This window comes from Rhopalosiphum maidis, chromosome 3 (genome assembly GCF_003676215.2).
Source record: "Rhopalosiphum maidis isolate BTI-1 chromosome 3, ASM367621v3, whole genome shotgun sequence".
Lineage (NCBI taxonomy): Eukaryota > Metazoa > Arthropoda > Insecta > Hemiptera > Aphididae > Rhopalosiphum > Rhopalosiphum maidis.
The window spans coordinates 4,278,146-4,298,572 of record NC_040879.1 but is presented as its reverse complement, the minus strand read 5'-3'; the positions used below and the strand labels follow the sequence as shown (position 1 = coordinate 4,298,572).

The following is a 20,427-nucleotide window of genomic DNA, read 5'->3' as shown; positions in this document are numbered from 1 at the left end:
ATAAAGGTAGTTAAACCTAAAATACAGTTAGACATTAAAGTTCTGGCTACATCATTTTTGTGTAACAATGAGTCATATAAAAGTAAAACAATTAATCGGTATACATAGCGATACCATTATAATGGGAAACAAAGTTATAAAATATAACACAAAACGATTTTTATTTTTTAAATTTAAGTGCAGCTAATATAATAACAAATATCGTTTAGTGAACTCGAGTTGAGCATAAATTATTTATTTGTTCATTGATAGGGATGTGAGTGAACCATACTATTATGAACTAAATTATTTTTAAGAGATAATACCGAATCCATCAGTTATCTCATATCATAGTCGAAAACTTAAAGCACAATATTGTAATTCAAGTCAATTCGTTTTATGTATGCAACATATATTAAGACTCGTAATATACAGATGAGAGTTGGTGTGTACTTGTATAGCTCGATTTGACGATAAATCAAGAAATATGTGTTTGTGTTGGCTCAATCAAATAAAACAATAAACCAATTGGAGCTGTGCGGCCACTAGAACTTTTTGATATATTATAATATAATATAATAGTGAAGCGAGTTTCCGTTACCATACAAACGAGTGAAGAGGATTGACCAAATAAACTTGATAATTAATTTGCTCTGATTTACATTATTATTACGTTCATCTTTGTACCTATTGTAACAACTAGCACTTTCGTGTCCTATCTTACGACAATAATTAAAAGTTATTGGCGTTACATTCTTATTGCTATTATTTTATTTCGTATCATTATTATTATTATTATTATTATTATTTTTATTAGGTTAGCGCAATTTTTCTCAAACTGCGGGCCACGACCCACTGTTAGTCGCAAGTCAACTTTTGGTGGGACGTGAAATATTGTTTTTAATTATGTAGTATTAATAGTATATATATTTTAGAACTACTTATTGATCCTGTAAAAGTGAAACCACGAGAGTTGCAATAGATTTTCAGGGAAAAATTTGGGTGGTGGTCCTAAAAATATTGAAAACCATTAGGTTAGTGAATATTAATTTATTATTTTTTCCACTTCTTCGACAATCTAGGTATGATTATTTCTGCCGCAAATAAAACATCCTGAATTATTTTGTCAATTAACTTTCTGATTATTATTACGCGGGTAATTGTTATTATGATTTGGATTATTTCCGCATTCCACCTAAATTAAAATGTTGTCTAAAAGTTATTATTTCTAGCAAAATTGTTACTGTTATTATTGCGATGATTATTATTCTTATTTTGTCCATTAATTCCGCGATTATAATTTTGTTTAAATTATTATTGTAATTATTAAATTTCTGCCCGTTGTTATTACCATGGTAATTATTACCTTGGTAGTTATTTGACAAACGTTTATCGTTATTATAAGTATTTCCGTTTTGCTCTTTTCCAATATTATTTCACGCCATTTGTATAATTCCGTATTATGGTTAAGTTCAATTTCTAGTGGTCTAAAATAATAGCATAGCTAGTTCTAAAGTTTGCGGATCTCTCACTCTTACTTTGATTTGTAAATTAATTTTTAATCCGTTAATGTAAATTGCTAAAGTCTGATTTTTTAATGACTGCCTAAGAATTTTTGCCTCTTCTATAGGTTTATTCGCTACAGTTGCGTTAAATATATTATAGTATAGTTCTTCTACGTGGCTGTTATAAAATAATATTATGTCCTCGTCGTTTCGCATGAGTAAAGAGTTTAAACCATTCTGAAATGTTTGCGGGGACAATGGCTGTCCAAAAGCGCCTTTTAAAATTGTTTTTATATTATCCCAGGTTGAGGTTTCCCTATAACGACATACGTCCATTGTTTTTCCCGTTATTTTAGTATATTTATATATTTAATTAACATAGTAAAATAATATTCTTTTACTATAGTTTTATTATAGTTTTTCTCTTTTTCTTCTTCTTTTTTTATAATTAAATTCCTTTTAATCCCAATAAAATATTTTTTCCGTATTTTTCAACGTATATCCACTTTTACTTTTATTTATTCTCAATAAAATTATTTATTCTTTGTTTTTCAACGTATTATCGTATTACTCGCTTATTAATTTTCTCAACAAAATATTTATTACTTATTATTCACTTTTTTTCTATAAAACATCTTCTATATTTTATTCATGAATCTTTATTCTTCATGATTTTATTTTGATTCTCAATAAGAATATTTTTTTTCAATGAATTTTATTTTATTGATATTTTATTATGGGTATTGTTCTTTCCTTAAAAAAAAATATTATTTTTATTTATCTGTTAGAAAATGTATTCTTTATTTTTCTTTTTTATTGGAAAAAATATTTATTTATTTGATTAATTATTTTTATTATTATATTTTACGGAGACAATATATATATAGGTACATCGTACACCTTTACAATAAAAACATTTATGATGAAATTTAATTCCCAAGGAGACGGATCAGAGTTAGCTCCTAATAAAATACTTAACATTAAAAATTATAACTCGCACTACGATAGATTGAGTAGTTATTGCTTTCATTGTAATTCGTTGTTGAATTGTAATTATCCCGTTGATTGCTCGCTACGCGTTACGGTTCGCGGTTCTTTTTCGAACCGTTGAAGTAGACGTACTGCAGTTTATCTTCCTTCAATAGTGATTCTGTGATGAATTTCCTCATTGAACTCCTTGAAATCAATTTATTTTCAAAAATAATTCAAAATTATTGAAAAATTTTCAACTTAGGAATTTCTTGTTGTAGTTGGTGTAAAAAATAAGATGTTGCAAATATTTTCAATGTTTATTTATTGAAAATATTTCAAAGTGTTCATTAATTGCAAATTATTCTAAGTGTTTTGCAACTAAAAAATTAGACTAAGTCCAAATGACTGATTCTTTTTTTTTCCTTGTTATATTCCTGTCTCCTGGAACTAGACACCAGTTATGGGATACCCGAAAGTGTAGTAGTATGTTTACTATATTGTGTGTTGTTACGATGTCTACCGTATTGTTATTATTATTATTATTATTATCATTATTATCATTCTGAGATGTCAGAGCACGTGGCAGTGTACACACTACTATAAGTTATAGTAAAAAATATAAATTGATCAATTATATTGATTTTTGAATACTTTAGAAAAGTATCGAAGAATTCGAAGACATCATATCTTATACACTGTATATAGTCAGACTTACATCATAGTAAGTAGTTAATACCTACTATTTACTGAGATAACGACCCGTTGATTTGTGTGGCCTTGGGCAATTTTTAAATTGCGAGGTCTTATAACAATTATGGAATAGAATCAATTTTATATCCTTCCAAAATATTAAATGTACATAATAGTATTAAATCTAGAAAGTTATTGATAACTTAATAACAATAAAAGTATCAATAAATAGAAAAATGAAATATATTTAATACCTTTAATCTCGAGTTATAAATTTGTTTTGGAAATATTTGGGGAATTTGTATCATTTTTTATACTATTGGTGGACTAGGTATTTTATTATTTTCAAAAAATCATTTTTTGTTCGATTAAAAATATAGAGAAAAAACGGAACAAAGCGTGATTTATTTTACCTTATTTAAACATATTTCTCTTCAACTCAACAATACTTACGTGATAAAATATTTTTTTTTCTTACTTAAAGTAGCTTACCTATATTTTAACGTAGTTAATACTAATAGGTTTCTATATAAAGAGTTCTAGTTCGGTTTCAGTGACAGGCAAAAAATAAATTTAAAATAACCCGTCTAATTTTATTGACCAAATATTATATTTTACCATAATAATTTAATATTACACAAAGCTGTGAATATCCACACGGTGCACACTAGTCTATATAATTGTGCAATTGTGCAGTTGTCATCTTGTCGGTCGCGATGCATTTTGGACTACAAAGATAGTTGACCAAAAGTAATATTTTAGGTATTTCACTAAATGTATAGATACAATACCCAACCTAAATTAAAACTATGCAACAACATAATATTTTTTTCATGTATAAACACTGCAGTACAATCAGTCAATAAAAAAAAAAAAAAAAGAGTATCAATACAAAAAGCTACAAAATCTATGTTACACGTAACGTGTTATAATTTTGAACATTTTACCACGGAATATAAGCGCGAACTGCGAGATCCTGAGCAAATGCCGATGCTGCCTTCTCTTAACGACGGTCCTGGTGTTAAGCAAGTAGTTACGTGACTACGCGAATTACCTACAGGCTACATTTTATTGATAATTAACGATTACCAAGTATTTGTATGTACTATAATCTTATGTGATAAGGAGGGGGTCTGTAAATATTTGTTTGCGCGCGTTCGCGTGTATTTTTGGAACGCGCCGTATACTTCACGCACACACGCGACGTTGCGCGATAATAATAATAGTAATAATAATAATTAATAATAATAATATACATTTATAGGTTTGTGCGTAAAAACAACGTCGCACGACGCACACACGCCGTACGTTTAGTATCAGCCGACCCGTCGGCGGCAATGTGCGCGTGTCTTGTTTCGGTCCCAGACTAGTGCAGCGTCTCGAACGACGAGCGATATATTAGGTACATTGTAATATATTATTATTATTGTTACTTGAGTTGTAGCGATAATTTATGTAAAATATTATATACCAACGCCGCCGTGACATAGTTCAGTGCTGCGGTTAGTAATCGCTGTCGTAATAATATTACACATTTGTGTTCGACGATCGTCGCGGTGCGTCATTTACTGTAGATAACGGTCCGGCCGTTCGCTATGAGCGCTAAAAATACGAGTTTCGTCGACACCGACGTCGACTTGCACCTGAAGATATCCAATTACGAGGAGACGGTCAAACATTTGGACATCTACTACGGCATAGGTCAGACGATTTCTCCCCCCCCTCACCCATCCCTTTACGATATTAGTTTTACAATAGGCCAATACCATTATCAGTGCTGTAGCCAGAAATGTTTTTTGTCCAGTTTTTGTCATACCTACTAAAATACCAGATTTCTGCCTATTTTTTTACGAACCCATTGTTCATAAACAAACGCATACTTTTTCTTTTAACAGCATCTACAACTCTGTATAAGCAACTACGTTATAATTACTTTTAATTTATTTTAAGTAGACAGGTATATAACATTTTAAAATAACAATTTAAGTATATTAATATTGTTTCAAATAAAATTATTCATCTCTTATACAAATAAAATACTGATAAGACCATGATTAATAGGTATTATAAATCAAGCAGACAATAATATGGTCATACACAATAATTGGGATATTTGAAAACGAAAAATTATAACGAAACAAATAAGCGAATATAAATAATTAAAAATGTAACAAAATATAACATTATAGTACTGTAGAAAAATATATTTGTATTTCTTATCTTAGTCTTGGCTTACTATTATTAAATTATATTTATTAATTGAGATTCGTAATAAAATAGAATTTACAAATAATTTACAATAGATTTACCTTGTATTATAATATTATAATAAAATTAATAATTTCTATAAACTATATTACTATGTGATATATATAAATATAATATAATACATATTATAATATTAAATAGTTTTTGTCGGTTATTTTTCGAAATGTTTGTAACTAATTGAATTGTAAAATAGTGACGTGACTTCAGGGCTTACTATAATACGCGAGTGCAACAGTTTTATCCGGTAAAATACGATTTAGCTCGAGCTTGTTTCTTTTTAGCAACACGACTGAGTATAGAATATTTTATGCGACGCTGCCACATTTCCGTTGTTGAAATGTATTTTAATTATTTTCACGTATACCTACACTAATAATTATTATGGTACCATACTTACCATAAGCCACGAACTGTGAGTCGTAAACGAGCCCAGGTTTATCGATATTGTTATCTATTGATAAATTTAAGTATTTATTAGAGTATTGAATTGAATATAATATTACCTATATAATCCATAATCCATAAAATTACAAACCACTAGAGAAATTAAATAATATAATTAAACATAAAAGCTTTCCACTAATATTTAAATAGTAAAAATATTGAATCTCAACTACTATATTTAAGTCTAATTCAAAATTGGAAACAGATACTAAGATATATTGATTTAATTTAATTATTATTTTTAACAACAATTTTAACTTAACAATTAATAGACAGTACCTAATCAGCAAGCCTGAAATATAAAACATCATTTTTGTTGTATTATCGTAATAAATTATTTAAATTAATATTTTTTGTATGATATAGTTATAAACTGAAAATATCTACATCTTAGATTTTTTTATGTTCAATGTATAGGTTTTTTTTTTTTTAAATATTTCTAGATCATTTGATATTCCGACAAATTTGCTCAATTGTGTCGTAGAAAATATGTTGTGTTCAATCGTGTCATAGTGTTTTACAATTATTTATATTTGCCCCTTCCTTCTTTTCCCGTAGACCTGTGGTGTATACTTTTTACAATACTTAAAGAAATTCCCTAAAGAATTCTTTGTTTTCATGATCTTTGCTAAGGCTCCTGGCTCTAGTATTTCTTATACAGTTCTACCGACGCTGTTCACTGAACTGACGTGGTAGCGAAAGTCGTTATTTGGTATTTCTCATCCGTACCTATCTTATTTATAGATATTTAAACAATACTAAAAACTGCAGAATGTTTTTTGAAGTTCAAAGATTTTTAAATTATTTTAAATAATGATAATATATTTTTATCTTCCCCTCTCTTTAATTAAATAACACTAATTGTACTGTATTAAATGTTGGATGATTGGCGGCGTCTCGTCTACCATGGTAGTGAAACTCGTTTGATATAATGCTTGCAATTTTCTTGACAATAAATTTACAGAATTACTCTATCATAATCATATTAGGTATAATAATAGAATTTGAGTATATTATGATATATGAGTGCAGTTGATGGTTGTTGCAGGTGTTTTATGATAGCAATACGGTTATGAAAAACGATAGTGCAGTGAGCACTCGTAACTCTTTGTTGTCGCATCACGCATAGTCGCATATATACTCGGATCAGACGAATGCAGTGATAATAATATATTATGCTATACAAGATTTTCAATTACCTCGTCAGATTTTAATTTATTTATGAGTATTAGGTAATATAATATAGATATTAGATATATTCTAATATTTTAAAAGTTGTTACATTTTTATATAGATATCTACGATTTTTTTTTTGTTATCCAAAAATGAATAATTATAGCACTAAAATAATCACAATTTATTTTTACAATAGTTTGAAGTTATACTTATAAAATTTGTTAATGTTTCATAGATAGTTAAATATTTATAAAAATTTTATTTTTGTATGCTAAAACCTGAAAAATGAATACTAAGTATCTCATACCAAAAATATCAAGTATAAAAAATAAAAATACATAATACGTATAATTCATAATTTTTTTTTAAACATTTCAAGTTCAAATGTTGACAAGATCGTGTATTTATTTTGTTATAATTCAAAATATTTTATTCGTATGGACTTCATCAGTTTGTTATTACGTATATTATTAACTACTATTGATATATATACACATGCAAATACACAATCAATTTTTTGAAATATTCAGATTAGTTTTAAGTTATACCATAAACTTATTCACATCGATATATGGTAATACGATCCGCATTGATATAAAGTTATAAGTTAGTAACAATATAATAATATAATACTTAATTATTGTATACTATTTCCGATTTGCTATTGGCAAACAATTAGTTCAACCTATCGTATTATTCGTATTATTATAAATTTCTAATTGTAGTAATGATATATATTACGAAAAGCAACTTTGGGCTAATATTCGTTTTCAATGTAGATTGTAGGTATGGTACTATAGAATTAAAGCCATCTACTCAATACCTATAATATTATTTATTTTTTATTTATTTATTTTATTTTATACCGACAATGTCCAATTTACAATATAATATAATAACGATAATAACAATAGTATGATAATAATTGACAATTAATACATTTTTGAATAATTCGATATGTGTAATACAATTAATACAATAATACAATAATAATAAAAATTAATTATTACAGATATAATATAACGACTTGTAGATCGAAACGTTTGCCTATATTTATTAATTTTATTTATACGGATAGTGGTCAATTTACAATATAATATAATATGGATATTAATAATAGTATAATAATATTTGACAATTAATACATTTTCGAATAATTCGATATAAGTAGAACAAATAATACAAGGAATACAATAAAACCTGAATAATGGAAGACAGAGTCGAGTATGAAACAATATAATATTACAGAAAATTAATTAAAAATCAGATTACATTACTTAAATTTTGTATTAAAAATTTGATTATTTCCACAAGACATCAAAATATTAAAGGGAGCGAATTATTATTATAGAGCGAATGCTCTGTTTTTTTCTTTTAAAATGTTATTTAGTTATTACGCTGGGACCCCAGCTAGGACGCTAAGTAGTACAAATAGGAAAATTATGTCTTATAGAAAAAAAAGTAAAATATAAAAAACTGGAAAATAAGAATATAATTAATAACCCGTTTTTGAAAAAATCTTTTTTAAAAACTTTAATTTTTTTTATGTATACGTGTTTTTTATTATCATTTTTTAAACATGATACAACTTTTTAGATTTTCGGTTTTATATTTATTTTTATTTTTTAAAACATTTTTCTCAAATACTTCAATCAACAATATCATAATTTTGATTTTATAAATATAGTCTCAAGCTATTTTTTGTATTTTATCTAATTACATAATAAATAGAAATACATATTTTAAATAATTAAATAGTTAGGTTATTTGGGTTATAGTGTATAATATATATATTGATATATATGCCATGTATATTTTTATATATTATATACATGTATGTATTTTATAGTATTTATGTGTAGTGTTGGAAGTGTTAAGTGCAGATCTTACATTTTTATACCTATCTAGTATATCATAGTGATATAGTCCAATAGTTGATTTAAACATTTTTTGGATTTTAATAAAATAAAAAGTTATTTTATCACAAATATTTGTACTTTTTAGCTTTTCTATGAAATTCCTCTATTTATAAAAGCGTAAATATGTATAACATTTTTTAAATTTTTTTATTCGATTTTGATCGATTAAAATACATTACTTAATTTGTTTTTATTTACAATATTGAACTATGTGATTAAAAAAAAAAAAAAAATGAAGTATCTAATCAAAATATTTCATTAAGTAATTAATATCATGATAAATAAATAGTAAGTCAATTCTCATGAATTTTTCAATATTCCTTTTAAATGCTTTTTTTAAGCATTCCCGTTTAGTTTGTGATTTTTAATTTATTACTTATTTATTAATAAACCAAAATTATAATAGAATATATTTTATATTTTATGTATGTCTATTGACCGTTGAAAAACCCATATGGTCTTAACGGATAAGGGATAACATTAATTTAAATTTGACTAGGTTTTTCTATATTTTTCCAATATTTTCTTAATGTATTCATTTCGAAAAATGAAATGGGGGTATTTAACCACAAAGCGCATTAGAATAGGATTACAATTTCATATGCTGTACCGTAAATTACAGAAAATATTTTATTGATTCTGGTCCTCATGGGCGGTACGTTTTAAAAGTCGAGCACATTATAAAAACAAGGGGTGTGCTTGTATACTTCTAGGAAGGTGATCAATAGATGAGGGGTCGTTCTGCCAATAATGATCTCAGATCTAGCGATATATATGTACAATTTAAGGCATTTTTACAATTTTTTATCAATGTATAATTATGAAGTGTTTAATGTCTTTTATCACGTACAACTACACTGTACAAGTATTAAATGTAGGTGCCTGATATTTTCACTGTTAATATAATATAGTTAATGATACATACCCCCAATTCTCACAAAATATTATTATACCATTGAAATTATTTCTTATATCTATATATTATATATATACGTCACAGTCAGTTTAAGTTGTAGGGTAATCGATTTCTGCAAGTCTGTGAACATACTGCGGTGTCCTGTGATTGTGCACAGTGCACAATTTTATTGATCAGTATGAAAATTTAACTTATCGTTTAGGAATTTTGTATTAACGCAGAAATCGAATATTTAAGAAATAAGAAAACAATTACCTATATAATAAATATTACATTATTATACTTTAAAACAAACTATTTATATTGAAGAATTTATTTAAAAAAATAAGATACATACTTTTATGTAACCAGCTGCTTTATATTTAAATATTTTTGTTTTGTAATTATCTATATATTTAGGTTCATATCCTTGATATATCGTAGCCTATCGAAGTCCTGTATATCCTACCTATAGACAGAATATTTATGGCACTTATATAATATCAGTTATATGGATACAATATATAAAACAATAACTGTTGTGATCTAGTTATTTTAATATCTTCGTATAAATGCATATTGTATACACATGTAATGATTCTTATATACCCAAATATAGTAATATTACTATATATAACGTTATTTGTTAAACTGGATAAAACACACGTGCGTTTTAATACTTTATCATTCTTGTATTTATTTATCATTATGTAATAAAAGGAAATATTATAATATAATTTGATGGGCACGCCCGGCATGATAAGAAGGAGTACCTATGCTCGATAGTATTGTTAGTATGAATCCCAATTCAGTGTTTCCCAACTTTTTTGACATTACGGATTACTTTGAAATCATTCGTATGTTTCGGATCTCCTCTATTTTATGGAAATATTATTTTTGCTTTAAACAAAGATCACTTTTTTACATGTTAAAAGTTATTTTTACAAATAAAAAATTGCATTTTTAATAGCAACCTTATTTTAGTTCCTCTTTATATTTACTTATTTATTTTTAATTGTATTTTTATGCTTAATTTATTATTATTAATGATTATACCTAATACGCTTATTGAGCTCGAATTTTTTTTCGAGTTTTGGAATTTTGGGATTAATATATCTACTGACTAGTCTGTGCTTCATGGTTGTACTTTACGAATAATGCTGTTTTTTGCTACATCCTACATGTTTTTTTAATTTTTACATACAAATTATGTTTGGGGCTGCGTCATAAAACACCATTGGTGTAGTGGTATAGGTACGATAGGAACCTCGTATGATATAATTATATTATACATTGGCCTACCTCAACACATAGATACAGAATTCATCAACAGCGTCGACATCATATTCGATATTTATATTATTTTAAATTATTGTAATATCGACGTGGACATTAATGTAGGTACTTTACCGGGCATCTTTTTTTTAAATATGGTTTTTCGTTGAATCAATAATGAATATATATATAAAAAAAAAAAATGTGAAAACAAATAGTAAGTTACAGCCATTTAAAATTTTAGTATATAGGTGGTATTACTTCCTATTCTATGTAAAGCGTATATTTATAAGTACGTGTTAGTGCACTTCTTTGTACCTTTTTTAGCCTTAATGATAGGCTATATTATACGAATTGAATTTATCGAGAATAATAATTCTAAGAAAACACCGACCTGTGTTATTTTTTGCGATAGGTCATTATGGCTAAAAAAATTCTATGTAGAAACAACTTAAAACATTTAAAATATTAAACCGAAAATATATTAATATTATCTATAACATTATAATATGTAGGTTACTTGCATACTCATAATTAATAATTTAATCATGAGAACTAATAATTTATGATTTGCGATTGCAGAATATAATAATTACGTATTTACGTTTTATCGTATTAAATAATATGATTTGGAGGTACATGTTACCTATATAAACTATACTTGACTTATCTTATTGTTACGATTTTTATATGGTTGCGGTGGTAATATATATGTATATATACTAACGTATACTAAGACGAAAGGTTAGTGGCAGCTAATGGATTATTAATTTGTACTCAATAAAAATGATAAAGGGCAGAAGATTGCATCGCGTATTATTTTATAATATAATTTGTAGAAACACATTAACTTGCGTTTGTCCATTATCACGACGTGAAGATGACGATAACTGCTGTATATTATAATTATTATAGTTAAATTATTTTCGTCTACTTGGTGGGTAATGTGAGTGGTAGACTGTATAGAGTGGAGTAGAGCCGGTAGAGGTGAAAGGTTATTAATCCGATTAGGTTTTGGTATTGTGGCGGCGCCTATTTTATGAAGCAAAGATATAAAATTTCTAAGATTATCGGTTGTTGGTTGGGTGAATGCGTGATACACAAATAAGACTTATTAGTCGCTTATAGGTTCTCAAACAGAATGCCACGAACTTGAATTGGAGAGCCTTGAACACCTAACCGTGAAATTATTTTAAATATAAAGCAATGAATATACCTACATATTATTTACAGTTAAAAACAATTATTTTACTAAAAATATAATTCGTGTCTATTACATTAATTAATTGATTTTTTTTTTATAAAATATAATAATATGTTTAGTTAATATTTAGCTACATAAAATGTATGTTATAAAATATAAATATAAATACATGATATACTATTAAATAGGATGTCTTTGGATTTTTGGAAAATACTTTAGGGTTCCATGAGTCAAAAAACGTTGTAAGTCTTTTGCTGTAACCTCTGTATACTATACGTTATACATTGGAGTCAATGATTTTAAAATGAAACAATTTTTTTTAATTTTTAGATTTAATTTTACCGGTCTTGGCTTTCTATTTAAAGACTAAAATAGTATTTTTTCGTATGTATGCAAATTAATTATTTTTTATTAGTTCACATAATTTTGATAAATTTTAGAGCCTGTTGTGCTCAGAAGCGTATCGATATATTTTTTTAATACTATGAACATTCTCTGGCCAAAACGTAATTTCAGATATTTATTTTATAATTTAATTGTATCCCAATCATCGTTACTATAATAGGATATTTTTCGATTAATATCGTCAATTCAATGGTACTGGGTAACATAAAAATAATGATAATAATGAACGCATTGATTAAAGTTGTAGGCTTGTTTCGCTCTGTATATGTATCTAGGCTATTTACTTTTATGTTAATGTTTGTCTAGACTTAAATGTTCGACCACATCGCTCCTTGAAGAAAGGCGAACGCGTGAGTAGAAACTTTAATTGAAAAACGAATGAAACAATCGTGCGTTGTCAGACATTCAGACTCGATTTAGTATTACAAAGTTTAGATGGAAAACTATTATTGTCGTTAGGCATTTCGACGTGCCATTACATTCATTAGCAAAACGATCACAACTTTCCTCTGGGCTACGTTGCAGATATAGTATACAAAATACAATAATATACAATGAATTGTATATTTAAATTTCCAGTTTTCTTATTTAATGTTCAGAGTTATTTGAACCACCAATTTGAAAAACGATGTAAATCACAAAGTATTGAAAATACTGAGAATAAACACAAATCCACTATGAATCTATACACCAGGGGTGACTATGTACACGAGCCACATATATTAATGCAATTATGTCAAGGGCCAAATTTTCTAATCTGTACTTTTATATCACAAAATTAATAAATATAGCTACGTTATCAAATTACGAAATATGAAATTATAAAATAATAATAATAAAAATATTTTATTTTTTTTATAAATGTATGCAAAAAAAAATTAAAATTTTGGTTTTTGTAAACAAGACTGCGAGCCACATACGTCGATGAAGAGAGCCGAAATTTGGCCACCCCTGCTATACACCATGGATTATCGTGTATTGTAAAAACGACGTGAGTCCAGGAACTTTACATGCATCTACCCCAGACCAAATCGTTTGATTTTAAAAATGTGTACTTCGCCGAGTTCTTTCCTTTTAACCTCTTGGTTTATCCACCGGTTTATACAATATAACTAGTAGCGTAAAAACAGCTTTTATTGTTTTCTTCGAATTATCTTTTGTTGACTTGCGTCACTTCTCAAATAGGTGGTTTATTTAATACATATATTTTATTATTACAATACATATATAGGCAAAAATCGGGTATAGTTATTGGGGAGGTAGGCTTACAACTTGAATATTTAAACATGATGATAATATGTTCTTATTTTGCTTAAAAAAAAGTTTGTATTGGTAAGTTATTGAAAACAAATTACGTTTTAATATTTTTGATAAACTAAGGTATATTATGAGTGATATATAAACAAAATTGAAGTATATATATTTTTTTTTTTTAATACACTCATCCAACATATCATCATTTTCTGTTGTATAGTATAGATGTCGAATGTACTTGATCATTGAGCATGGTCACATTATTAGTTTAATGGATGTGTTAAATTTCGTTTCAATGAAAAACCATGGTTAATCATAATTGTGCACGAAAAAAGGATTCTGAACTGGGAATTTTTCGTTTTTATCTTTTTAAAGTACATACTAGAGCCAAATTATCCCAAAGGTTGAAAGTCGAAAGATTTCTCGACTAATTATCATGTATACATAATATAAAAAATAAACAATACACACACATTGTAAAATTAGTACAATTATTAATTCGCTCGGAATTTAAATTAATTTTCTTGTTAAAAAAATACTATCAACAATTAGTGTATAACACAAATATTGTTATTCTTTTTCTACATGTATATAATTTTATGTATATATATATATGTTAAGTTTGGTTAGGTTTATATATAGGTTTATATATTATATATATTATACATGTATCCAGACGCAGATTATAAGCGTTTACCGGTTTTGGGTACAAAATATATTAACAATTGACTTATAATTTGGAATATATTTATGTATAATATGCATCACCGAGAACATTTACAAGGGCTCTTACAAAAAAATGTAATTGTTCTCATTGACCACGCGGATTTGTCCGCCTTCTCGCTCAATCCCCTACCATTATGCTAACCACATTAATCTATACTAGGGCATATTGGATCAGTACCAATAATAAACTAAATATATATTTAATATTTATCGCTTGAATTTCATTAATTCCTAAGCGTTAGATAGGCAACATATAATTCAGTCTTTAAAGTTAAATTATTGTTGCATCAATTTTCGATTAAACCAAATTTGTGAATATACTTATTCACCGAGACTGTGAAGCGTAAAATCTATTATCAGTTGTTTATGATTTAATGACCATACTCCACCACAATAGTTTGCTATATAATAATATTATGTACTCTGTTGTCATTTCTAAACCGATTAAGAATGTTATACTTATTGTTTATTGTCATCAAATTTGATTAAATTCCCAAGTGTTTTTGCGATTATGCGTCTTATAATTGTATTTATCCTGGTAACAACTCGTTTTGATGGAATATAATATATACATTTATTTACTCATACGTTTTGAAAATGTAATTAATTTTAGAAAAAACGAAGTGGTGGATTACGTACACACATCATAGTGCATATTTATTAATGTCTATAGGGACGAACAGTTTTTTTGATAGGTTTTCATAATTTCGTATTTAATAATTATTAATTACATTTTGATTATTATTTTCTGAAAATTGTCTTTACTTGAATAAATTAAAATTTATATTGTTTAGCATTTTTTTTTTTGAAAATATGTTAAAATTTCCAATAGAAAATTTTAAATCGATAAAATTATAGTTCTTTTTTTTATGTAATTAAAATTTTGATTAAATAGATATTTGTACTGCAGATATTGAATTTATTTAAAATATGTTCGCTGAAATTTGTTGACTACCTATCAATATCATAATTAAATTAAAATTAATATTTAATTGTATTTATTGATTGTCGCGTTTTCATTTTTCAGTATACAAAAATAAAAATTAAATATTTGAATAAATTATTGGTAAATTTTATGATATAGAGTACAACCTTACTTAAAAAAAAATATATACATATATTTTTATAAATAATTATGTGCTATAAACTAATGAACAGTGATATTGGAAATTTATTATTTATATAACAATTGTACTAATAATTATTATTCTATGGTTGGTAATAAAATTATATTTATAATATTGTCCAGTATAACTTTACCAAATAAGGATAATTATTATAATAATATTATTGTTGTTCATACTCGCTCACCTTATTAATATTGCATTGGGTTAGGATTATTGCCATATAATTAAAAAAAAAAAAAACTAAAATTGAAAATTAATTGTTTTGATTCTTAATATCACTTTTTTTGAATAGGTATTTAATTAACTTTTACTGTAATTTTATGCCAAATATTGTTCTAAAGAAAAAACCTGGTAAATATTATAATTTAGACCTCTTATATGAGCTCGTATAAATCTTTTACTACAAAGGGAGCAAGATGTCCCAGAAGTCTCGTATTACCCATAGTATTTCAATGGAAAATCAGTAATATTAGTAAAAAAATTTTGATTGAATGGCATGTTTTAATTTTTTTAATTTAGTTATTTAAATTTTCAAGATAACTATTATTTATCTAAAGAGTTTCAAAGAAATAATTATTAAAATTGAGTGAAAATTAACAAAGTTAAAGAAAGTTAAGTTTTTTATCTCGTTAGAATAATAATGTTAGCGAAGCATAAATCTTATGTATTAATCCTTCTCGATTGGAACGCGTATAATTTTTATGACAATCTTTAAATATCTTATTATTAGTAGAGCGTTCTTCAGAGACATTACAATTATTAATAATCTTTATCGTTAACTAAAAAAAAAAATTAATTTTCAGTGAAAAGACAATTGTTGAGATATCAAAGTGCAATAACTGGTCTATTTCCAGTGATGTCAGATGACAAAAAAGTGGCCAGTGTTAGAGATAGCGTGTATTGTGCTGCTGCAATTTGGAGTTTATTTCAAGCGTATAGGTAATATATTTATCCAATATTTTATTTAAGACATATCATGAATTTAATTTCCATTGTTGGTATATTATTATGTACAATTATAATTAATAAGTAATCACGTATAATGATAATTTAGCTTTCTTTAATGAGTGAAATATGCCATATTATAAATTATTTTCTCCTATATTAAACAAATAGGAATAAAATAAATTTGAATATTCAGACCAATTACATTTTTTATAAAAGCTAGTGTTGCTTATACAAGATATTGGCGAATATTTCCAATTATATATTATTGTTATTGTATAATGTATACTTACAGACGAATTGATGACGACAGAGGGAAATCTTATGAGTTGGGCCAGTCTGCGGTGAAGTGCATGAGAGGAATATTGGCATGCTGGATCAGACAGGTGGATCTAATAGAATGTTTTAAAAAACACCAGTGCAATAAATTTGCATTACATTCAAAATTTAATTTGGAAAATGGTGATACTGTTTACTCCGGCGAAGGCTATCCTCATTTACAGGTAATGAATTGCACATTGTTAATTTAATTTCATATTACAATTTATAGACAACTTACTCTTAATTGGTGCAGTAAATTAATGTTTTATGTTAGTAATTGTAAATAAAATTATTTCTTTGATATTTTTAATTCGTAAGAATAAGGATAATATTTTTAGTCTCAGTAAACTCATAAATGTTTTTATTTACCTTTATTCTGTACGCCATATAGAATAAAGGTAAATAATAATATAGTATATGGCATATGTGTAAATACTTAATATAGGAGTAGCGTAATCAGAAATTCCTGGAGGTAGTCTATAATTAAAATTTTTGTTTTATGTGTTATTTTTAAATATTATCATTACAATTTTCATTTATTATCGAATACAATATACTACTCGAATGGTATAATCGATTTTTTTTTGCGCAGGGAGAATGTTATAGGTCTTCTACTTGTTGTTCCATTAACTTTAAGCATAAGAATTAATCAATATTGATAACAATTTTCTTTTTTATTATATTATATATATATTTGAAATGGTTTAAAACTAAAAAAATATTTTAAAGTATAAATTAAAGTTATAAATAAAGCAAAAAATTAAAGAAATGCTAAGAAATCTATTTTATAAAATAAATAATACACATTATTAATATATTATGGGTAACAGTATATATTATACCTATATAGAACGTAGACCAATTTCATTTCAATCTCATTTTTAATATTTATTAATTATGATATATGAGTTGCGAATAATAATTTCTTAGGTATATTTTAATTATGTAATATTAATATTATGTTTTCAATAGAAAATATACAATTAAATTAATACTTTACATTTGGCCATTTTGGTATTATAATTATGGTAGAAAGGTTAGAATAGATTAACAGATTCTAGATTAAAACAAGTTCATATTACAATTTATTTATGTAGATAACAAATTTTAAATAATTCAGACATATAATACATATACTATAATAATGTGATACGATATTGTTCGTGATTCGATAACCTAGATGATATTATAGGCTAATCAAATACACGTGGACTAATCAATGAATATTTAATAAATATTATAATTCGTGCCGAATTCCCTCCTAGGCAAACTATAGGTAGCCTAACCTATAAACTGTCTAATGGCCGTTACCTTCCCGGGACCTAGGTCCTTGGTCAAGTACCAAAAAAAAAAAATGATAAAAAAATGTTATTATTATTCATTTATTTTTATTTTTTAAAGCTTAGATAGAAAAAAATAGGCTTATACTACGATTATGAGGTAGGTAAGTAACTTGGAAATGAATATTATGTTACACTATATGCTTATATTGTTATGGATGTATAAAGTGATAATGTGTATCGGAATTGTGTTTTATAAATATTTAAAAGCAGTTTTTATTAATATATTTTTAAAAGGCCCCCCTTTTTTGGAGGAGGCATGGGACCCTTAAGTTTGGCGGTGATTATAATATACATATAATATATTAATTATTATAGAAAATAATATCGGTTTACCTACCATATTTTGATTTAATTTATCATAACATTTTAACTATTTTAAATATTATTTCGTTGATAGAATTTTTATTGAAAAATCTTAATTGCATTTGTATAGAAACACGGTTTATCCAATGTTTTAGCATAAATAATAGATACATACACGTATTATGTTATATATGTATACAATGGTAGATTTGAACTGTATTTATATTTTATAATATATAATGTAATAAATTTAAATTATTTATTTTTATATAGATTGATGCAGTATCATTGTATCTCATATATTTAGTCCAAATGACTACATCGGGGTTGCAAATAATTTATACGAGAGACGAAGTTGCATTTGTGCAAAATTTAGTATACTATATAGAACGTGCGTACAGAACGCCAGATTATGCTATGTGGGAACGAGGTAGTTCGTATAATGACAACACTCCTGAAATTCACGCAAGGTTAGTATTTTAAGTTGTTATAACAAATTATGGCTATTGCATCAATGCCGGCGTTATTGAAATCGATAAAAAATTCATTTTTCGTAATTTTATCGGAATGACAAGAATTTGCTGTTAACATAAAAATAATACCTACTGTAATATTAAACTTAGGAAGATGGTGATTATATATTCAGTTTGATTTAAGGATTTTAAAATTGTGTGTCTTCTTTTATAAGGTTTTACTAATTATCGTAATAAATATATTTATGTATATTGTATATTGATATTTATTATTGTGGGATTCTTAGTTTTCTCATAAATATATAAAGGTATGCAACAACTAGACCTGTCTTGTTCTTATCATTTATGTTTACTGCAATTTGCCTAGCAGATAATAATTATTTATACAATATATAATATATATGTTGTTTATACATATTATTCATAAATAGATATATCATATATAAAATGTAAACATTGATTGTTTTGTATATGGTGGTTAACTTCAATTAGTATTACATCATATGTAAGTAATCAGTTATCTAATTTTTTTTTTATATATTTATGTTTTTTTATATGAACATTTATATAAATATTAAATAATATAATAATTATAATAAAACCTACTTAAAATAAACTAAGAAAAAGGATTGTTACTTTTTAGGTACCAATAGCATTATACATTTTTAAGATTTTTAATATTTTTCACATTTCATACTAATGTCCTTACAATTCCTTAAGTAGACAAATAGACGACACCAGCTCAATTAAACTTTAAATAAATATGTTATTGTGTAGTCGCTGTGTTCGACTTGGAATCTATATTTTATAATACTTTGTCATATTATATTTAAGTTATAAGTACCTACCCATATAAATATTTTTCGATTGATATTTGATTAATCATCAAAACGATTTATTATTGTTTCGTAGGTACCTATACCATGTACTAGGTATAGCATTTTTGAAAATGTTATTGAGCTGACCTCTATACCGAGTAGTGTTCAGAATTTTCTTGTTAATTATCAGATTATTTAATATTATTCGAGTTGTTGAGAAATGATTTCACTAGTCATGAATAATCACCTAAGCACATGATGAATTTCAACTATATTTAGTATATTATTATAGTAGCGTGTTAACCTGTTAATCACACGTTTTACATTGGGTGGAATAGTACCTTTTATCTTATATACCGTGCCCGTGCTGTATCATGTCATGTCA

The 20,427-nt window shown here is 26.0% G+C and overlaps 1 protein-coding gene across 3 annotated transcripts in view; it reads left to right on the top strand.

Moving 5' to 3' along the window:
* The first annotated feature begins 4,554 nt into the window (after positions 1 to 4,554).
* The window catches only part of LOC113559799 (probable phosphorylase b kinase regulatory subunit beta), a 40,286-nt gene continuing 24,413 nt past the window's right edge, over positions 4,555 to 20,427 (top strand). The window contains exons 1-4 of one of the 3 annotated variants that reach the window (XM_026965558.1): positions 4,555 to 4,847; positions 16,643 to 16,778; positions 17,080 to 17,287; positions 19,025 to 19,221. In XM_026965558.1, coding sequence (XP_026821359.1) covers positions 4,742 to 4,847; positions 16,643 to 16,778; positions 17,080 to 17,287; positions 19,025 to 19,221 — 647 coding nt within the window. In that variant the 5' untranslated portion in view covers positions 4,555 to 4,741. Of the gene's footprint in view, positions 4,848 to 7,071; positions 7,091 to 16,642; positions 16,779 to 17,079; positions 17,288 to 19,024; positions 19,222 to 20,427 lie in introns of those variants that run through there. The other 2 variants (XM_026965557.1, XM_026965559.1) reach the window with 2 other exon arrangements.